General features: G+C 40.3%; 1 protein-coding gene across 1 annotated transcript in view; it reads left to right on the top strand.

Annotated features, from left to right (window-relative positions):
- Window positions 1–20,020, top strand: part of LOC142087860 (potassium voltage-gated channel subfamily KQT member 1-like) — a 511,647-nt gene that overhangs the window by 22,531 nt on the left and 469,096 nt on the right. The window contains exon 3 of the mRNA XM_075162580.1: window positions 8,428–8,518. Coding sequence (XP_075018681.1) covers window positions 8,428–8,518 — 91 coding nt within the window. The remainder of the gene's footprint in view (window positions 1–8,427; window positions 8,519–20,020) is intronic.

Below are 20,020 nucleotides of genomic sequence, written 5' to 3'. Positions count from 1 at the left end.
CTCAATTTATACCATTCCTTTTCTATTATATTCCCATTATATTTTTTAAAAGAAAAAAGGAAGACCATTTTCTGTTTTGTGTTAGACAGGGGTAATGTTTTAAATTCTAAATTTTGATTTGTACTGAAATAAATCAGCTAGATAAAGATATTAAAACAATTTCAAATGTTTATTAAGGTGATGAAAACTTTTTAAAAAGTACCATAGAGAAGTACCTTTAAGCATTATAATAAACATCAGCATTCTGTCTGATTCCTTGTGAGTTATGATTTACAAAGCTGGAAAGAATGGCCTTTATTATTTCTTACTGTTTTCTGTAGCAAGCATAGTGGAATAGCATGTCTGATTTTCAAGGGTTCGGTTTCTGAATTCCTAAGTTTTGTCAATCAAATAATTTAGTCGCCTTAGTCCTTGACTTCTGTAGAAACCCCAAACTTAGATTATAAGCATGCTATTTTCCTTTTAGTTATCATCTTACAATATTATGGTATCACACTTACCTGAAAGCATCTGAAAATCTATATTACAGTAATACCTGAAACAAAATACATAGCAGTGGATAGTCATTCTTACCCCAGCAGAGCTCACAGTTCAGAGTAAACAGAGAGGAGCCATTATCTTTGCAAGCTCATCACCAAAAGAATTTAAAAAATAGATCTATCTGATGATCTTTTTCCCTTCTGTTTCACAGTACTGATTTACAAAAAGCCGACAGCCTTAATTGTTTCTGTAGTAACTAAACTTACAGATGAAGTGCCTGGGCTGCCAGTGTAAACTCTCTCACCAAGGTAGCTACTGTTTCAGCCTATTAGTCATGTACCATTTGCTACCCATCACTTAAACAAGGTCTGAAGGGAGAATAAAGGTTCAAATAAATAACTTTCACACCTGTAGCTGACAGCAATAGTTAAAAATAGCCTAAGAACAGAATCTAATCACACAAATTCCTGAGATGAGCATCACACAGAATTGTCCTGTGCAGATTTGTTTTTCCACTTTATAGAAAACATCAACTATAAAGTATGTGTACGTTGACTAACTCTTCAGTGACTATGCAGTAATTATACTGTAACAGTAAATAATTGGTAGAGAACTTTTTAAAGTGCAAATACGTTCTGTATGAACGTATGTCTGCCCCTTGCAAAATGGCGGTCTGCTATATATACGTGTGTTTGTGTGTGTGCGTGTGTGTATGCAAACATATATTTCCTTCTCTCTCTGTATATAAAGAAGAGTACAAATACGCATAAATATATTTCATTAATACGTAGATGTACTGTTTATATGTGTATATAGACATATATAGAAAATGTAAAGATAAGTAAGATAAATGCATCCATAAATATGGTATACATATCACATATTGTATAACACATCCTTTAATAAGGGCTAATAAGGCCAACTGTATGAGGTTCAACAAGGCCAAGTGCCAGGTCCTGCACTTCGGCCACAACAACCCCAGGCAACGCTACAGGCTTGGGGAAGAGTGGCTGGAAAGCTGCCCAGAGGAAAAGGACCTGGGGGTGCTGATTGACAGCCGGCTGAACATGAGCCGGCAGTGTGCTCAGGTGGCCAAGAAGCCAACGGCATCCTGGCCTGTATCAGAAATAGTGTGGCCAGCAGGAGTAGGGAGGTGATCGTGCCCCTGTACTCGGCACTGGTGAGGCCACACCTCGAATACTGTGTTCAGTTTTGGGCCCCTCACTACAAGAAGGACATGGAGGTGCTGGAGCGTGTCCAGAGGAGGGCAACGAAGCTGGTGAAGGGCCTGGAGCACAAGCCTTATGAGGAGCATCTGAGGGAACTGGGGTTGTTTAGCCTGGAGAAGAGGAGGCTGAGGGGAGACCTCATCGCGCTCTACAACTACCTGAAAGGAGGTTGTAGCGAGGTGGGTGTTGGTCTCTTCTGCCAAGTACCTAGCGATAGGACAAGAGGAAATGGCCTCAAGTTGCACCAAGGGAGGTTTAGATTGAACATTAGGAGAAATTTCTTTCCTGAAAGAGTGGTCAGGCCTTGGAACAGGCTGCCCAGGGAAGTGGTGGAGTCACCATCCCTGGAAGTATTTAAAAGAGGTGTAGATGAGGCCCTTAGGGACATGGTGTAGTGGGCATGGTGTGTTGGGTTGACGGTTGGACACGATGATCTTAGAGGTCTTTTCCAACCTGTATGATTCTATGATTCTATGATTCTAAATAGGAGTCAGAAACCTATGCAGGGGGAGGACGCTAAAAAAATTGAGTTGTTGTTAAGTGATGGAGAGAAATGGAGAAGTTAGCTAGAGGTAGTGGGGAAGGAAACTCAGGTGAGATGATCATGGTTTCCAGTGAATGTCCAAGGCCTGTGCTAGGTGCATTGTCCTTCCTGAGTGACCCCTAAAGGGATGCAAGAGGAGTAGGAGTAATAGCTGCCATCCAGGTGACATCCCTGTCCCAGTTCTGGCAGTGGACAAGAGCCATCGAAGGGCCTTTGCCACTGCTGCACAGTATGCTCAGCCTTGCAAGTAGATATTGACTGAGCCATGGTGGGCTTCCTGAGGCAGCTGGGCCCAGGCTGGTGGGGAGGAGAGGTGATGGCCATCTTGCAGGGTCATCCATTGTTTCATCTTCTTGGGGGGACCTCAGCCATGGTGACATGTTGTGGCAGTGGCTACCCTTCCAGCTCATCCAAAACCATCAGCTTGTCTTGAGGTGAGTTGTCTTAGATGGGCTGCAGGGCTGCTGCTGCTTGGAAGAGGGAAGCTCATTTTTCCCTTGTGGTTTTCCCCACCTTGCTCCTCCTCCTCTGTGTGTCCTTTCTCCTCTTCCACAGTCACTCCATCTGACTCATAGCTGCCAGAAACCCTTGCTGAACAGGAAGGGACACCAAGACCCCTGTGGCAGTCTCCCACCACCGCTGGAGGCCCTTCTTGTGACAGTCTGGAAAAGGCTTCAGTGAGCTCACTGGTGACACCAGGAGGCCATTACATTTTCATGCACGGCTTGGTCCCCACCCGGAGGGGAGGGACATACCTGGTTCTACCCCAAGCGAGGTTGTGGAGTGGAGGTTGCCCTACTATGGAAGGGCAGGGGGCCGATGGGCTGAGGGCTGCTTTCCTTGGGACTGTTCCTGTGGGCCACGTTCCTTGCCAGAGAGAAAGGCTGCTCCTGCGTCATGGGAAGTGCTGTTGGCCTTCCCATGGAGGTCATGTGCTCCAGGCCTGGCCCCATCCTGGGGACCCTCTGACAGAGTCGCTCCCTGCTGTTGCTGCCTGTAGGCACTGGGGACCCCAAACGGGGGCCCAACCCTCCCCACAGAGTCTCACTAGTGTTGAGCAGAGGAGAGGGCTTACTTCCCTCAACCTGCTGGCCATGCTTGAATGCCTTGGGAAACGTTGAAATATTAATTATATACGTGCTAACTTAGCTGCTTGATATTGTTGAACTAAAGACTCATTCATATTCTTTTGTCTGCGAAAGGGTATAGACTTGCTTCATGTAATGTTTGGTTTTCCAGTTTTATTAAAAAGGGTCATATGCTGAATTTGGACTCTATGTTGGTTTCAAGAAACAACCATGTAAAAAAGATGGGGATTTTATCCTTTTTTATTTTTTTTTAAACCTAACCTTTCTGGTAAGAAGTTTGTTTGCTTCAGTTTCTCTTGCATTGTGCTTTCCCTTTGACTTTAGATATTAAGCAGGTTTTTTTTATATCTTCAAATCCAATTTCAGGCTTAAACAAAGTCAGCTGTTGTTTGCCTGGCAGCTGAGAAACAACTGTCTCTTTGCCCGTGTTAGCACTTGCATGCAGTTGACTTGCAGTGTGTGAATGACTGGACCAAGCATACCAGTTATGTGACTGAGAATTGTTTTCAGTGTTCATTAGCCTCTGTTCAGTGTTCCTGGGGATCCTGAGGCAGTCTAAAAATCTAAAGCATTCCTATAAGAGAAAAAGGAAAGCTGAAGGGCCCTTGTGTGCCCATTGATGTTAGCATTCTGCAGTTTTCCCTGGTTCTAGTCGTGGTTTGAATGTGCTGCAGAAAGAATATTGGCTCGGTCTACCCTCCGAGACAAACATGTATTCTGGGTGTTTCCGTACACAAGCGGTTCTTTGCAAGTGCTAAACCTGAACCTGTGTCGTAGGTAGCCTTGTCTCCAGTCTTGCACCAGTCCCTGTCTCTTGGACAGACCTTGGACCTATGTTACAGTCATGTGCCTTGCTGTTCTTGCCTGGGCTGCTTCAATGGACGCTGGACCTGCCTCCCTACCTCACCTTGTGTGACAAATCACTGAGGGGCTGATGGAGCTGGTTACTCTCACCACCTCAGCCCTCCTTAGATATTGCAAATCTGCATCCTGGTGGGTTAGGGGATGGCCTTGCCTGTGCTATTGTCACCCTTGGTGCATGACTTTAATGGAGCAGCCTTACTCTCACTGCTCCCTAATAGCCAATTACTTTGTTAGGAAGCATAAAATATTGGTTACCTTAATGACTCTGGTAACTTTTAACTTTTTATTAGTAAAAGGTGAATCCCATTTGGAATTCAAAACTGGCACCATTTTATTTAGGCTACTAAAAATTTAGTGTTAATGGATATTGTATGTAAATAATTAATCAATATGATTATACTGACTTCAAAGTAGTGAATTTGGCCCTAAGAGCATGCTTCATTTCTTATGTCTGCTGTACCTGTTCTAGACTTACTGTTCTTGTTTTTGGAGCTTGGATGTGAAGAACTAATTCTTGTCTTATTTCTATTGACAGAAGTTTTAATCACTAGTGTTTATTGTTGTGATGGTTTGTAGAATGAATGCAGCAAAGCACCTCAACACAAGTCACTATGTTATCAGGAACTTTGGGGATTAATCTGTCTTTCTCTCTCTTTCTACTTATTGGAGCAAAAAATGTTCACAGAGGAGTTGATCCAGTGGTAATTAAACTGAATCCCATAATCAAGAGATTCAGATAAACTGGAGCATTATTCAGCTTTGCTGGAAGAGAAAAACATACTTTCTCGCCTTTTGGAAAACCCAAAGTAATATTCTAGGATGGGCAAAATCAAAGTTCATCCTTTCTATACCATCAACACTGCAAGTTCTTTGAAAGATTTTCATTGCATCATTGTGATTGGTTTCATTTGTAACAGATTTTGAAGGACATTGTGGCATAGAGTCATGAAGTACTATGATTAATTACACTAGTAATTAGGAAGACCACATGGGGTGCTGGGATTTGGGGCTGTTGCATGGAGTTTAGAAGTGGTAGGCTCTTGCCTTTCTCTTATATGGTAATTCTCACTGTATGGATACTGGCTGATGCCGTGCTCTCTCTTCCTGAATACACGATGTCCGGATCGCCTTTCAGACTGCAAGGTAGCCTGGCCCACAGTACAGCCGAAAAACGTCCTTTCTTCTCCAAGCTGACTAAGTCCAGTTCCTACGGCCTCTCCTCAAAGCTCAGTGCTTCTTGCCCTCAGGGCAGGACAGGGGCATGGCTGAGCCCAGGTGGGCAGTGACACGTGTCACACCCGCACCTCTGCAGGAAGCCCCGCCCCCGGCCAGGACACCTCCCATGGGCCATGGAAGCCCCGCCCTTCTGGCCACGTGGTTAGCTTGCTCCACCTCCGTCTGCCCCTTGCAAAATGGCGGTCTGCTATATATACGTGTGTTTGTGTGTGTGCGTGTGTGTATGCAAACATATATTTCCCTCTCTCTCTGTATATAAAGGAGAGTACAAATACGCATAAATATATTTCATTAATACGTAGATGTACTGTTTATATGTGTATATAGACATATATAGAAAATGTAAAGATAAGTAAGATAAATGCATCCATAAATATGGTATACATATCACATATTGTATAACACATCCTTTAATACGGGCTAATGAAATGAATAATTTAAATGTGAATAGAAAGTTAATTAACATGACAAAAAGGCAGGTTCAGGGCCCCCCACTTTAGAAGGCAGCTGAACAAGCACTAACGTGTATGGGCTGGGGGAAGCCCACATGGGTGGGGGGGCCAGCACACCGAGGGGAGAGGAACAAGTTGGAACATGCCTAAGGACTGCCCCCTGCGCAGCCCCCTCTGCGTGGAAAGCAGAGACCTGTCCTGTGAGCTGCATCAAGAGACCCCCGCGTCCAGGCCCAGGCAGCCAGGACGGCCATGGCCACCCCATGTAATTGGGGCAGTTGCTGGGCTCGGCTTGGTGCTGCGTGGCTTGGGCAACGCTGACTGTGAAAATGGGCATCCCCAGCCGTCTGGGGCTGCGTCTCTGCTTCCCACGCAGAGGGAGCTTGTACCTGTACTTGTTCCTGTAATAAATATATATACGCTATAGTGTGTGTATATATATAAAGTGCATCTATGAGTAAATAAGTAACATATTATGCCTATTTGTATACTCCTTTATACCCGTATTTATACATACTTACATTTATTTTCTATATTCTGTATTCCATTTTATCGGGTTTTGGCGCCCAGGCGCTGGTAGTGGGGGCTGCAGGGTGGCCCCTGTGAGGAGGGGCCGGGGCTGCCCCGTGCTGGACACAGCCGGGTCCACCGCAGGGCACGGCTGAGCCCCTCAGCCACGGGTGGGGCGCCTCGGGGAAAACACATTTAGGAAAGGCCAAAAACACAGCATAGGCTGTGAGGCGAGAGGGAAAAAAAATTGTAAGAAACAGCCCTTCGAGCACCAAGGTGAGAGGAGCAGGAGGGGGAGGAGGCACTCCAGGTTCCAGAGCAGAAATTCCCCTGCAGCCCCTGGAGAGCCCACGCTGGAAGAGGTTTATCCTGAAGGACTGCAGCCCATGGAAGAGCCCACGATGGAGCAGGGGAACAGTGTGAGGAGGAAGGAGCAACAGAGAGGAGCTGTTATGGACTGACCTCATAACTTGCTGTTCCCCACCCCCCTGCGCCGCTCGGGGTGGTGGGTGGTGGGGCTGGTAGAGTCAGGAATAAAGCAGCGAAGTTGAGTCTGGGAAGAAAGAGCAGGAGGAATGTGTTGCCTTAATCTTTTTGTCTTCATTTCTCGCTATCCAAATCTATTTTAATTTGCAATAAATTACATTAACTTCCCCCCAGTCGAGTCTGTTTTGCCCATGATGGTAACTGGTAAGTTACCATCATGATCCCTCTGCCTTTATCGTGACCCACAAGCTTTTACATCTTATTTTTTCCCCTGTCCTGTTGAGGAGCAGGAATGAGAGAGCAGCTGGGTGGGCATCTGGCAGGCAGCCAAGGTCAACCCATCACAATCATCTTACCAGTCTATATTTTTCAGGTAAAAGCTACCAAAAGCACACTAAGTGTAGTCAGGGTGTTTATTTCTGTTTGCTGAAATCTCAGAATTTTAATAGTACAGCCACCAGGGCTGTTAGTCTGTCATTTGCTTTGAAGTTCTTGAAGTAGCCTTGTCAGTAGTGTTTATCTTCTTCAGAAGGGTTTCTCATTGGAAAAATGTCTCATCACATGCAGGATTGTTAAGGTTTTAATTGCTGGTTTGGGAGGTTAGGAGTTTAGATATAGCCTCTTGGCATGGAATCAGAGGAAATGACAGCTGGAAGAGCTGATACACAAGAGGGAATGTTTCTGGCTGTTAGTGGAAGAAATTTCAGTTTTCTTACTTTTGTTGTCTGCATGACCTTAAGAGATGGTGAAAACTGTAGTGCAAACATATCAGAAGTCTATCTTTCTGGTCTTTCCATCAGAGTTCTTTATACATCATTTATTTTCACTAGTTGTTTAAATGCTTAAGGTGTTACCAATGGTGGAAAGATGGCCGAGGCATTGTACGCATCAAAGTAATGGGTATTCTGCCAGCATTTAAGCATTTAATCAACTAGGACTCAACTGCACATTTTGTTTTCCAATTCTCATGACTTTTCAATTTTGTTTTTTTAAACTATATTTGGGGACAGGAGTATATATTTTGAGACTTCTGAATTTTTTTCTTGATCTGAATGATGATACTAGAAATACTGTGGTAGTAGCTGTTTCTTCTGTATTTATGTATGTTTTGAATTTATGGAATGCATTTAATGGAACATTTTTCATTGAAGTTACTGTTTCTCACTCCAGTCATATGTCTAATTCTACTTTAATTAATGCATTGTCAATTATGATACCTTTCTACTGCAACGCGTAAGTTATATAGCAATCAGTGAAACATGAAACATTCACTATGACAAGCTTCTATGGGAAATTATACTTGATAATGTGAGTTTTATCTATTGATTTAACTAACAGCCTTCTTGTCATTTTTATTCCATGTTTCTTAAAAGTTATTGAAAGAATTGAAGTGATGATATTCACTTGACCAGGAAGAATTAACTGATTAAACACAAAGTTCTTGTGATGAAAAAAGTTATGTGAATGAGAGAGCTAAAACTAGATCTAGATTTACAGTTCAACTTGATGAGTCACTAAACACTGTTTTCTTTTTACAGATTTCTCTTGGTGCTGATTTGTTTAATATTCAGTGTTCTATCTACCATAGAGCGTTATTCTGAATTTGCCACTGGAACCCTTTTCTGGATGGTAAGTGACCTTTTTTGGGAAAGACTCTAATCAGTGTGACTAAATCTAAATTGCTTTAAGTGAACAAAGGAGATAACTCTTAAAAATCCTCATGCAAAGCATGCTACCAGGACATTTAAAATAGTACCTGCTTTCATTAAAGGAAGGTCATAGTTTAATGAGGATGATTATTTTCTAGGTCTGTAAACTATGAGGATACTTGATAGATTGACAGTTTTTATATACTTGCTTTTCATAAGGTATGAAACTGTACCCTGTAGCTCTTATAGTGGACAAATGGTGTTCATCAGTATTATGCAGTGTGGAACAGGATATTCTACAGGCAGGAATGTATTTTTAAAACATATCTCTTCTAAGTGTTACGGTAAAAAATTGGCTAAGAACCATGCTCTTCAGAAGTATCTGAATCTTGGGGGTAAGTGATTTCTGTCAGACTAGTTTGCCAGTATATAGAACGGGAAGGAAGAGTTTCCATGACACTTCTATGCATCAGTGATTTGGCTTTGAAGTTGGTGCTTGTTAACTGTTGTGGCTGTTAGCAATGCACTAGGGTGTCAGATTCCTGAACATACATTTTGTACTTGGTATTTTGCAAAAGCATAAAGACATTGTGTTGCTTATCTAATATCCTTTTCTTGCTGTTAGGAACTTCAGTAGTAATTTAAACATGTGTTGTGATAGAAAAATCTGCTCACAATACAGAGCTATACAGACGTTGCTTATTGTTTTCACAGTAGCCAGGGAACAATTTTTTTATCACTGTACTGGGTGGCTAATTTACAGATGAAATATACCTGAACTGTGTTACCAGTCCTGAGCTATTAAGTCTCTTAAAAGTGTAAAATCACATCCAGCAACCATCTATAAACTGTTGCAACATACAATATTTTTAAGTGTTAATTTGAAGTAGGTGGGAAATAAGAGCAGAAATAATTTACATGAGGACTCTAGACAATGTTCCTGCTCTCTTCCCCCCCCTGCCTCTCTTCACCTATAGAAAGTTAAGAATGGAGGTGAAACATCCTTGATAAAACTGGAGTAAATCACTTTTGAACAGTTGCTCACAATATCTGTATTTTAGTCACTGAAATCCTCTGATCTCACTATGTGATAATCTCAGTATTCTTATTGTAATTTCTTTTTGTTACTTAGAAGTGGTGACTCCTAATGTGATGGATTTTGGTTTTCCGTCTGGTTTGAAAATAAAAATTAATTACTTATTTGCTTTCCTATGGCTTAGACTACATTAGTATATGCAGCTTTTGCATGCAATTGACTAAGCCATCATTAGGATCCCTGAGTTATTTTGGGATTTTGATTAATTTTGATCCTGTAACAAATGTTGCTTAGCCTTTAAGCCATATTCAGTGTCAAACAAAGTGCAGTATTCCGGCCAATTTTTTACCGTAACACTTAGAAGAATCGTATGTAGTCTTCTCATACTCACTGAAAGATGTACAGTGATTACAGGTCAGTATAACAATCACCCAAAACAGTAATACTGACAAGGATTCAATGTTTAATTGATTGTTTGTGTGTAGATGGTATGTGCATGTGCAGACACATATTGCTGGACAAAAAATAACTAGATGACGACAGATGTGGGATTCACATAGTGCCCACATAGCATTGCTAGCTATTTTTAAGTGATGTTATCGTCTAACAAATGAATCATGCATAGTCAGTGGCAGCACTGGAACAATTTCTTGGCCACCTTGTGTTACAACCTTACCTTGGAGGATCCCTCTCTTGAGTTTATTTCCCTCCCTGCTATTTCCTTAGCTTTATTCCTAGAAATGGCCAGCACAGAGGTTAGCTGTTCTGCTGGCTACTGTAGATTCACTTGCCTAGAAAGCATTTGTCTTAAAACTGTGAGTCTTAGAGTTTGCTCTGAAATAAATTAACTTCAATTACAACACTTGAAAGATTGCTTTTACAGCTAATTCAATTAGTTCTTTTTCATACAGTTATGACGTTTCTCGTTTCTAGTAGCTAAATGGTTAGACTCCTGCTTGAAGCACTTCTCCCCACCTTTACCTGAAGGAATTTCAAACTGCATCTCCCATTTTACCCAGGAGAGCGCGAACCCCACAGAAACCTGGAGATCATTTCTCTCTTTACTCAGTAGTAGGTCATTACTCTGATCTACTTCATACCATAGCTGACTGTTCATGTAACCAGAGAGTTTCTGTCACCAAAATGTGAAAACACATGCCTATGTATTCTGCCTTCCATGCCACTCTGCTCCCTTGAAAGTGTTTGAGAACAGTGGAAACTGCCAGCATGGTGAGAAACAAAACTGGACCAAAACATCTATTGGATCAAGTTCAAAATAAAATTGATTTGTTTCTCTCCTGACTGAAGAGAATATAGCCCTGTTAGTGTGTCAGTAGCAAATAAATACTAGTATGTGATGCTTGTGGTATTTTCCCACTTGTGGAAAAACTGCTTTTCAGTATATTGAGGTAGATTAACTGTTGGGAAGGATCAACTTCACAATTGTAATGTTGAAAGTTGGTAAGGCCTGACAAGAAGCATAGCATTTGATACTTGTAGACACTTACATGTTTTTGTATTTTCTTAGAGAGGGTGAGATGATGTGCCAAATACAATTTTGGATAATATGTGTCACTGAGGTAGATATGGCACATTAGTAACAGATGTAACTGCAGATGTGTCCTAAGCCACTAAAGTCCTGTGTTTTAAAGACTTAATTTTTTAAAGTTCTTAATACATCTGGGGCATGTAAGATAATTTCTTGTCAAGTGTGAAAGCTATTATCATTCAGACAAGCTACATGAATATACCAAGGAGAGAATATCATATCAAGAAGGCCCTACAAAGCAGTGTTTGTAGTTTGAATGGAAAAAGCGGGCTGAAGAAGCAGTTGCTGGAACTTAAAGTAAAAAAATCCCCAAACCCTTACTCTCCTGCCCCCACTCCCTGAGCACATGTTTTCAAGTCTCTGAAAATTCAAGTGAATTCCGGAGGAAAAAAATATGACTGTTTGGCCCTGCGTTTGAACGCTAAGGCCAATCTGTTGTCTTTGAGACTATTGAAGATGTTGTATAGCCACAGCTTCTGATACAGGCTGATGCTATGCCTCCCCAAATGCTGTAAATTGCTCTATTTGATGTCCTTGCTTGGGCTTAAAGGAAACTTTTGTTCTTTGCGTTTATGAAGAAAAGACAATATGTAAATCTCCATCTGATCATCATTGTGGTAAAATCAGTTTACTTCCATGGTAATAGGATAGTGAAATTTCTTGTCTTGAACTTGCAAATGTTGTCATTTGAAGGAGTTTTTTGTTCTCATACTACCAAATATTTTGTGTATTCACTGCCACTCTTGGGAGGGTTTTTGCCAGCTCTGTCTGAGATAATCTAATTTAATTTTTCCATATGTATACATTGTATGATCTTTGTTATTTCCTGGCTGTTTTTTTCTCCTCTGACTATTTAGCAAGCCAGCAAATGAGGGAAGTGGCAGTGGCATTGGCACAATGAAACATGCTGATAAACACCAACAGAATAGATAGTGAAGAACATAATTCCTCCTGAATTTTTTTATACTTGCAGAGAGAAGCTTTGAGTTTCAAATAGCATTTAAAATGGATCACAGGGCTTCTAGGTAGAATGACAATATACATGTTTTTTCACAATCCACAAAGCTTAAATGCACTTTGCAGGTTTTTTTTTATTCAGATTGCTACATATAGTGTGATATGAAAAGGAATCTCTAGTTTCCCCTGCTTTCCTTGGTCCTGGATCTGTACTGTTGGGAGCTTTTTCACTTGTCTATCCATCAGTATTTAGGATCTGCTGCATGAGAAAGTTCTTGTACAATGTCTGGGGAAACAAACACAATGGAACGGGCCACAGTTGCGAATAAAGTGCTTGCAACACTTAAGGCAGTACTACATTACCATCTGCCTTCTAAACTTGCACTGCCTTCCCCTCTCTTCAGCTCCTGCGGACGTTGGAATTTTACAAGCAGGAAGGGTTTTCCCCAAATAGGGTTTACCAAAATAATTGTGGCCACTCTAGTTACAGATTGCGTAATGGGAGGGAATAGCATCTCTACTTGTCATAGTATGCAAATGCTGCATCTCACAGAACTCTGGAAACATGTGCCTTGGTGGTTTTTTCATTTCACACAGTCATAGAATAATTCGGATTGGAAGGGACCTCAGGAGGTCTCTGGTCCAATCTCCTGCTCAAAACAGGGTCAGTGATGAGATCAGACCAGGTTGCTCAGGGCATTATCCTATCGGGTCTTGACAACTTCCCAGGATGGAGACTGCGTAGCCTTTCAGGGCAGCCTGTTCCAATGCCTGACCATCCCTCATGGTGAAGAAGGTTTTCCTTATTTCCAGTATGAACCTCCCTGGTTTCAGTTTTGGTTTGTTGTCTTTCATCCTTCTGCCATGGTCTGTTTTCTTTCATCTTCCTGCCATGCACTGCTGTTAAGAACCTGGCTCCATCTTCTCAATAATCTCATTGTATGTATTGAGAGGCAGCTCAGAGGTCCTCCATGCTTTCATTTCTCCAGGCTGTACAAGTTCAGTACCCTCAGCCTCTCCTCATAGGGCATGTGGTCCAACACCCTGACCACCTTGATAACCCTATGCGGAACTTGCTCCAGTTTATCAAAGTCTTTCTTGTAGTGGTGGAAAAAAACAGGTGCAGTATTCTAGGTGCAATCTAATGAGTGCTAAGGGGAATAATCACTTCCCTTGTTCTCCTGTTGTTAGCTTTCATCACTTCCTTGCATTTGGAGGAGGTTGTCTTTAAAGACCTGCTAGCTATCCTGAATTTGTTGACCCTTCAGAGCTGTCTCCCATGGAATCCCACCTATCAGTTCCCTGAATAATTGGAAGTTTTCTGTCCTGAAGTGTAGGGTCTGTACTCCCGTCAGGATCTTGAATTACATTATTTCTTGGATGCTACATCCAAGGCATTGTGATTGATTATTATATACCCAACTAATTTTTCCTTGTATATCTGACCAACAGATCCAGCTGCGTTCCATTCCCAGTTGCCCACTCAGTACCTGTATCTAGAAGTTACTCCTGAAACACTCTAGAAATCTTTCAGAGTGCATCTCATTGTGTTGCTCTTTGAATAGGTGCTTGCTGAATTAAAGTCCTCTATAAGAACCAGAGCATCTAGAAACTTTCCTGAGTTGTTTAAAGAAGACTTGTCTGCTTTCTTATCTGATCATGTGGTCTGTGACAAACTTCCACCATGGTGTCACTTTTAGTGGCCTATTGTCAGATCATGATTTGGTGCACTAAATGCTTAAGACCTATCTTCTGGAAGAAGTCTGTCATGCCTCTTTTAAGTCCCCTGTGTGATGTCCCTGTGCATTTCTTCCAATATCTCATGCCCTAAATATTGGAGCAGGTACTCTCTTAAGAAATCCTCCATTTTGATCACAAATTAGCAAATTAGCAAACAGAACAAATTAGCAAAACTGAGCAGCATACTGAGCCAAAAGAGGGATGACTATGGGCAGTTCTGTAACTGGGACTGCTGTTACAAGAGAGAGCTTATTCTACTGTATACTAAAAACAAGTTTCTGAAATAATCCTGCCCAGGATAGTGCTTATGAACTTGAGATACAGCCTCGTAAATTATTATGCCATGCCTGAATACCAGAAGGTGGGTAACCAGGGTGTTTGGTATGTTCTAAGAGTAACAATTTGAGGGTAGGGGAGGGAATGTGGCTTTCTTGCCTTTTTGTGGACCACATGGTAAAGCCTGTTCCCAACAGGCATGTGAGCATCAGAATTTTGGAACTGGTTTGAAACTCCTTTTAAAAAATGGATTAATACTTTTTGTAAAAACAGGGAAGAAAAACCCTGTTAAGTAGCTGTCTTTTTTTTTTTTTTTTCCCTACTTAATTTCTCTCTAGACACTTTTGGCACTCATGGAGATATTTGTCAGGGTTCACTTGCCTTTTTAATAGCTTCTTCAAAATACAAGTCAAGAACAGTGATTATGGGATTTCCTACAGTCAACACTTAATCTTGAGTCAACACTGTTCACTTTCTGTCTTCGATAGAACTGACTCCTAATTATTACTTGTGTTTATCTGCTACCTTCCCAATGGTTTTCATAAATGCTCCTTAAATACCGTGTGGCTGAGTGCAGAACGGGTTTGTGATTCCTGCCTGATCTGCAGAGCTGCATCTGCATGCACTTTTCTGACAGGAACCTGGCACTTGAAGAATGTTCATCTTGAAGAAGGCAAAACCTGACAGCTGACTTTTTGTTCCATCATCCTTACCTGTTCCTTGTTATTCTTTTTTTAACGTAAAATTCTTTCAAAATGCATATTCTGAGAAATTAAGAGAACAGGCATTGTATTATTTCTTTTTAATGGGAAACCATACCTGCTTGAAGTAATTTCACATTTCAGTTTTTCACTGATACATTTACAGATGGTTTGGTAATAAATAATTAAAAGAAGAAAAAGTTAGTCTTTAAATACTAGAGTTGGTTTTAATCTACTTGTTCTTAAAATAAATATATGCACTTTTGTCATTACCTTGGATTCCTGTCATGGATGAACTCTATTTCAATTGACCATATTTCCCACAGTTCTAACCATTTTACTTCTTTTTGCTTTCACTTGTTGAAATTTTCCTTGTGAGTTCAACAGATCAATCAAATCAGTGCTGATTGCCTATGATGTTTTTCATTACAAAAATTCTGCTTGCTTAAATGTTCTTTTTGACTTTTAATATTTGTAAATTATATGTAGGTCTTCCTTTTATACCCCTTGTTCTAAGAATGTTCCTCTAAAGTCTTATTTACTGTAGTGTTTAAAGTTATGCTGCTTCTTCAGCCACTTTCTTCTCTGGGAGGTCATCAAACTTACATGGACATGTTTGCTTCCTGATGTATAAAGCTTTCTTTCAGGTGTGTGTGCATATTATACAATAAATGTATGTATTTTCACTAGTTAATATTGTTGGGTGGTTGTTCAAAGCAAAGAATGTCTTGAGCTATTCTCAAAGAGTTGCTGATGTATTAGCACAGACTTTTTGCATGACCATAGGCAAACCTTGAACTTGTCTGAGTCCAAGATCACAGTAGCTAAGTGACTGAGATTAAAAATAAAAAAAGTGTTTAGGAGTATTTTTACTTAAAGTTCCTATGGAAATTATTGTTTTTATTTAAAAAATTTATGCCAGAAAAGGAAAAAATACTATGTTTTCAGCAAACCCTGCATATGCTTATGTCCATCTATTTTTTCAGGCTTCCTTCATTGTGTCACTTTTAGGTAACATTTTATCCTTCCTCTTTGTCCCAAATTTTAATTCCCTAATATATACAGTTATAATTTTATCTTTCTCTAAGATTCTATTGAAAAATCATTTTTAAAAAGTTTCCAAAGCCTCTTGTATAGGCTTTTGCCTATACATCAGAAGGCTGTAATGTTTTGTTAATGATCTGGTAGTTTGTGCGTCAGTTTTGATTTGTAAATGGCATCTAGATCTTTAAGGATATGGCATTAAAAAATAAACCCTAAAATGGGCCAGGTGTAATTCCTCCTTTGAGGATTAATCTGATTGAATGTTTTCATGGTTAGAGGTCATATATTTTTCTACCAGGAGAGGTCACCATGGTAGTTTACAGAAGACAGATTTTTATTTTTATTGTAAAAGACCTTGCAAAAAGAGAGTTTCTTACCTCCTGGGAGTAATTTCACTAATTGTGCTGTTCTAAAAACAAGAACAAAATATTATTTTTATCATACACATGATGTTTTTACACACTATGAGTAACAGAACACAATAAATCATCAATTTGTATAATGACAGAGTGTTGTAAGGTGAAGGGGAAATTTTTCACTGTTTTAATATCTTGATGTTAATTACTTTTTTAATTTAAGAATACCAAGAGTGTTCTTGACTTTGAGAAAATAGAGTGGTTTTGCTATAAAACATATTGATTCAACTTTGTTAATTTAATTTCTACTTGTATGCCATGATGTATTTAATGTTGTGGTCATTGCAATTGGAATGAAAGAGGGATAGGAAATATTGTTTATCTTAATGCGCTTTCCAATTCAGAGCACTTAATCCAAATATGAAATCACTGCAACATTTTCAGGCTAAGTGGTAATGGCAAAACGGTGTAGAAATTGATATACTGGATTGGACCAAAAGCTTAAGTTATTTCAGTGTTGTATCTCTGAGAGTGGTCTGTTTTCCATGCAAAAAAGGAAGACTTTCTTACAAAACTATTACATATTAAAATAGGTAAAGCACTTCTGAGTCTTTTCTTTTGCTTTCACCAGGGGTCACTAGATTCTAGTCATATTCTCCTGATGGGTGGTTTCCTAGTGTAGTTTTCTCAGGCTTATGGGATAAGACTTTAAAGGACATGTGCTGTCCTAGAAGCTTTCTGCAGCAGAGCCTCAAACAAGGTGGATAGTCTTAGTGTTTCTGCTGGGATCACCTTCCCTGTTTCAGCAGGGCTGGATCCTGGATTCCAGTGGTTTTTCTAGATGAGCTCAGCTCCTGGTGTACCTCTTCCTTTGGGAGACAGACTTTACGCATCCGCTTTCCTCTGACGTGTTTCTTTGCTGGAAAAAGCAACAGTATATCTTCCAAACACATTAACACCTGTAGTTCATAGCGGTACAGTACTAGAGGATACACAATACCCTTAAGGACTCTGTTTTCAGGGTCCTTATTTGTTGTCTCTATTGTAGGCCCTCACTGCCCTCTCGCGTTGCTTGGTTGCTAGCAATCTTCATGTAGTGAGTACATTTAGCATGCAGCTTTTATTAACATTCCTCTGTTTGCAAATCCTGTTGGAGAAAAGGCTAAGATGTAAGATTAGGAACTTCCACATCAGTTGCTGCTTAAGCTTTTTGGGGGAGAGGCTCATGTTGTGGCTGTATTTAGGAGTCAGGGCTTAAGGGGAGGATCTCATGAAAGAGTTAGGCTGCAGATGGGTCACATTGCTCTGTGTCTTTCCTGAAGTCACTGCTCGGTTTTGGCTTTATATAATGATTTCTTCTGTATCATATGCCATGAACACATCCCCCTGTTGTATATATAAGCTAGGCTTCTCAGTGTACCCAAACTTCAGAGTACCAAGTGATAGTTGGCTTACTTAAGCCGGCTAACACGTGTGTACTTAACTGCTCTGTTTCTGAACTGGACCTCAGGATGGCTTTTCTTTTTTGAAAGTAGTGAGTTGATGACATCATTTTCAAAGTATATGTTTTTAAAAGAGGACACACTCTTCCTGTCCACAGTGGAGAAGCTCTCCTGTTCCGTTATTTTTGTCTCTGCTTTTGTTCCTTCTCCTATTTAAGCTATGTAGTCATGTAATAAAATGCTGTGTCATCTTTAATCTGTTAGCAGAGTAGAAACAAGGCTGCATCATATATAAGCTTAATTTAGTCTTCTCTATGATTTATGGTGAAATGTATGTATTCTAATAGGTTTGAGGGCATTTCCTCCATCCCGTCAAAGCAATCACTGTTAGAAAATAAAAATGGTGGAATTTTTATCCATTTCCTGCTTTTGTGCCAATTTATAACTCTAAATATGTGCTTTGCCACATGGCATTAGCACTTAGGGCCTTCTCCAGGTGTGTTTAGTAAAGTGATATGTTGATAGTCTAATACATGAAGTTCACAGGTACTCCTCCTGCTGGCCTCACCAGATCATTTCTTACAAATGATAATGGATTTCTTACAGATTATGGCATGCAGAGTAGGTCCATAATATTCAGTGGCATTTTGTGATATTTGTGTAGTGTATATTGCCTGTGTAACAGTAGGTGTTAATGAGGTGTCCAGTCCCTTAAAGGCACTGACAGGCAAACTGCTTCAGTAGAAAAATACACTATTTCTTTCATACTATGGAAGGGTCAGACTACGTTGGTGTAGAATACATCTGAATAAAAATAACCACATGACTCAAAAGCTTTTGCTCTATTCTTTTATTCCTTGTAAACCTGTGAGAGAGAAAACAAGAGGGAGAATCCCTGTTTCTTTCTGAGCTTCTTGTTGGTATGTGGGAAGATGAAAAAATAGATCAGGAATATTATATTATTACAATAGAAAACATTATTAAAATAGATATGGAATATTGTTTCTGTCCTAGTTTTGGCTGGAATAGAGTTAATTTTCTTCCTAGTAGCTGGTATAGTGCTGTGTTTTGGATTTGGAATGAGAATAATGTTGATAACACACTAATGTTTTAGTTGTTGCTAAGTAGTGCTTACACTAAGTCAAGGACTCATGCTCTACCAACTGAGAAGGCTGGAGATGCACAAGAAGCTGGGAGGGGGCACAGCCAGGACAGGTCATCCAAACTGGCCAAAAGGATATTCCATACCATATGACGTCACGCTCAGTATATCAACTAGGGGAAAGCTGGCCGGGGGGCCGCTGCTCGGGAACTGGCTGGGCATTGGTCAGCAGGTGATGAGCAATTGCATTGTGCATCACTTATCTTGATTATTCTTTTATCATTATTATTATTATTATTATTGCTATTATTATTATTATTATTATTATTATTTTCCCTTCCTTTTCTGTCCTATTAAACTGTCTTTATCTCAACCCATGAATCTTACATTTTTTTTTTCCAAGTCTCTCCCCATCCCACTGGGGGTGGGCAGTGAGCAAATGGCTGTGTGGTGTTTAGCTGCCTGCCGGGTTAAACCACAACAGTTTCATACCTTAAAAGTATTAGGAAAAAATTTGAGTCCACAAGTCTTTCAATACATTCCATAAGCTTAAGTTGTCTGCTAAGTGATCTTGCTGAGTTGCCATAGTCTTTCTGGAGTCAAATGTAACTATCAAGCTTCTCGATGTGAATTATAATACAATTATTCTTGTGGGTTATATTACCTTGTGGGTTGCCCTAATGCAATACAGAACATGTTGCGTTGGATGATTGCTGTGTGCTTTTAAACTATCTAAAATAAAAATCATTGTGCAATAAGTATGGCTGAGACGAATTAAGAAAGGGCCAGCTCAATGCCCTTAGTCAAACTTTACACACTTCTTACTCTAGCTCTATAGAGTTTTCTGTGCAAAGTGGTTTCAGAATGTGGCCCAAGAGACTAGAGAAACATTTCTTACTTGGGAGTGAGAGGAAGGTGGAGAGGTACATGCAGGATTTTTCCAATTCCTCTCCGCAAAATTTTGAGACCATCCCAAATCAAAAGGTTAAGAAACATGGATATGATTATTTACAATTCCAAAGTGGATATTCACATTGGATAAATTCCACTCCAGGAGCAAAGCTAAACCCTTCCCCTCCTACCAGAAGTGGTCCCTTCAGGTCAGGCTTCAAGATATGCTGTTGGGGAACTGGAAGGCTCCTGTGGGGTACTGGTGGATCTACAGAGAAATGAAGAACTTCAGGCATTAACTTCTTGAATCATCTTGATTCACTATTTGATTGTGCTTGCCTTAGCTGTATCTTTCTGAATTAAGCAATTCTATAAAAAACTCCTGCTC

The sequence above is a fragment of the Calonectris borealis genome, chromosome 1 (assembly GCF_964195595.1).
Source record: "Calonectris borealis chromosome 1, bCalBor7.hap1.2, whole genome shotgun sequence".
Classification (NCBI taxonomy): domain Eukaryota; kingdom Metazoa; phylum Chordata; class Aves; order Procellariiformes; family Procellariidae; genus Calonectris; species Calonectris borealis.
The sequence above is the reverse complement of the archived record's forward strand: the minus strand, read 5'-3'. Positions and strand labels throughout refer to the sequence as shown.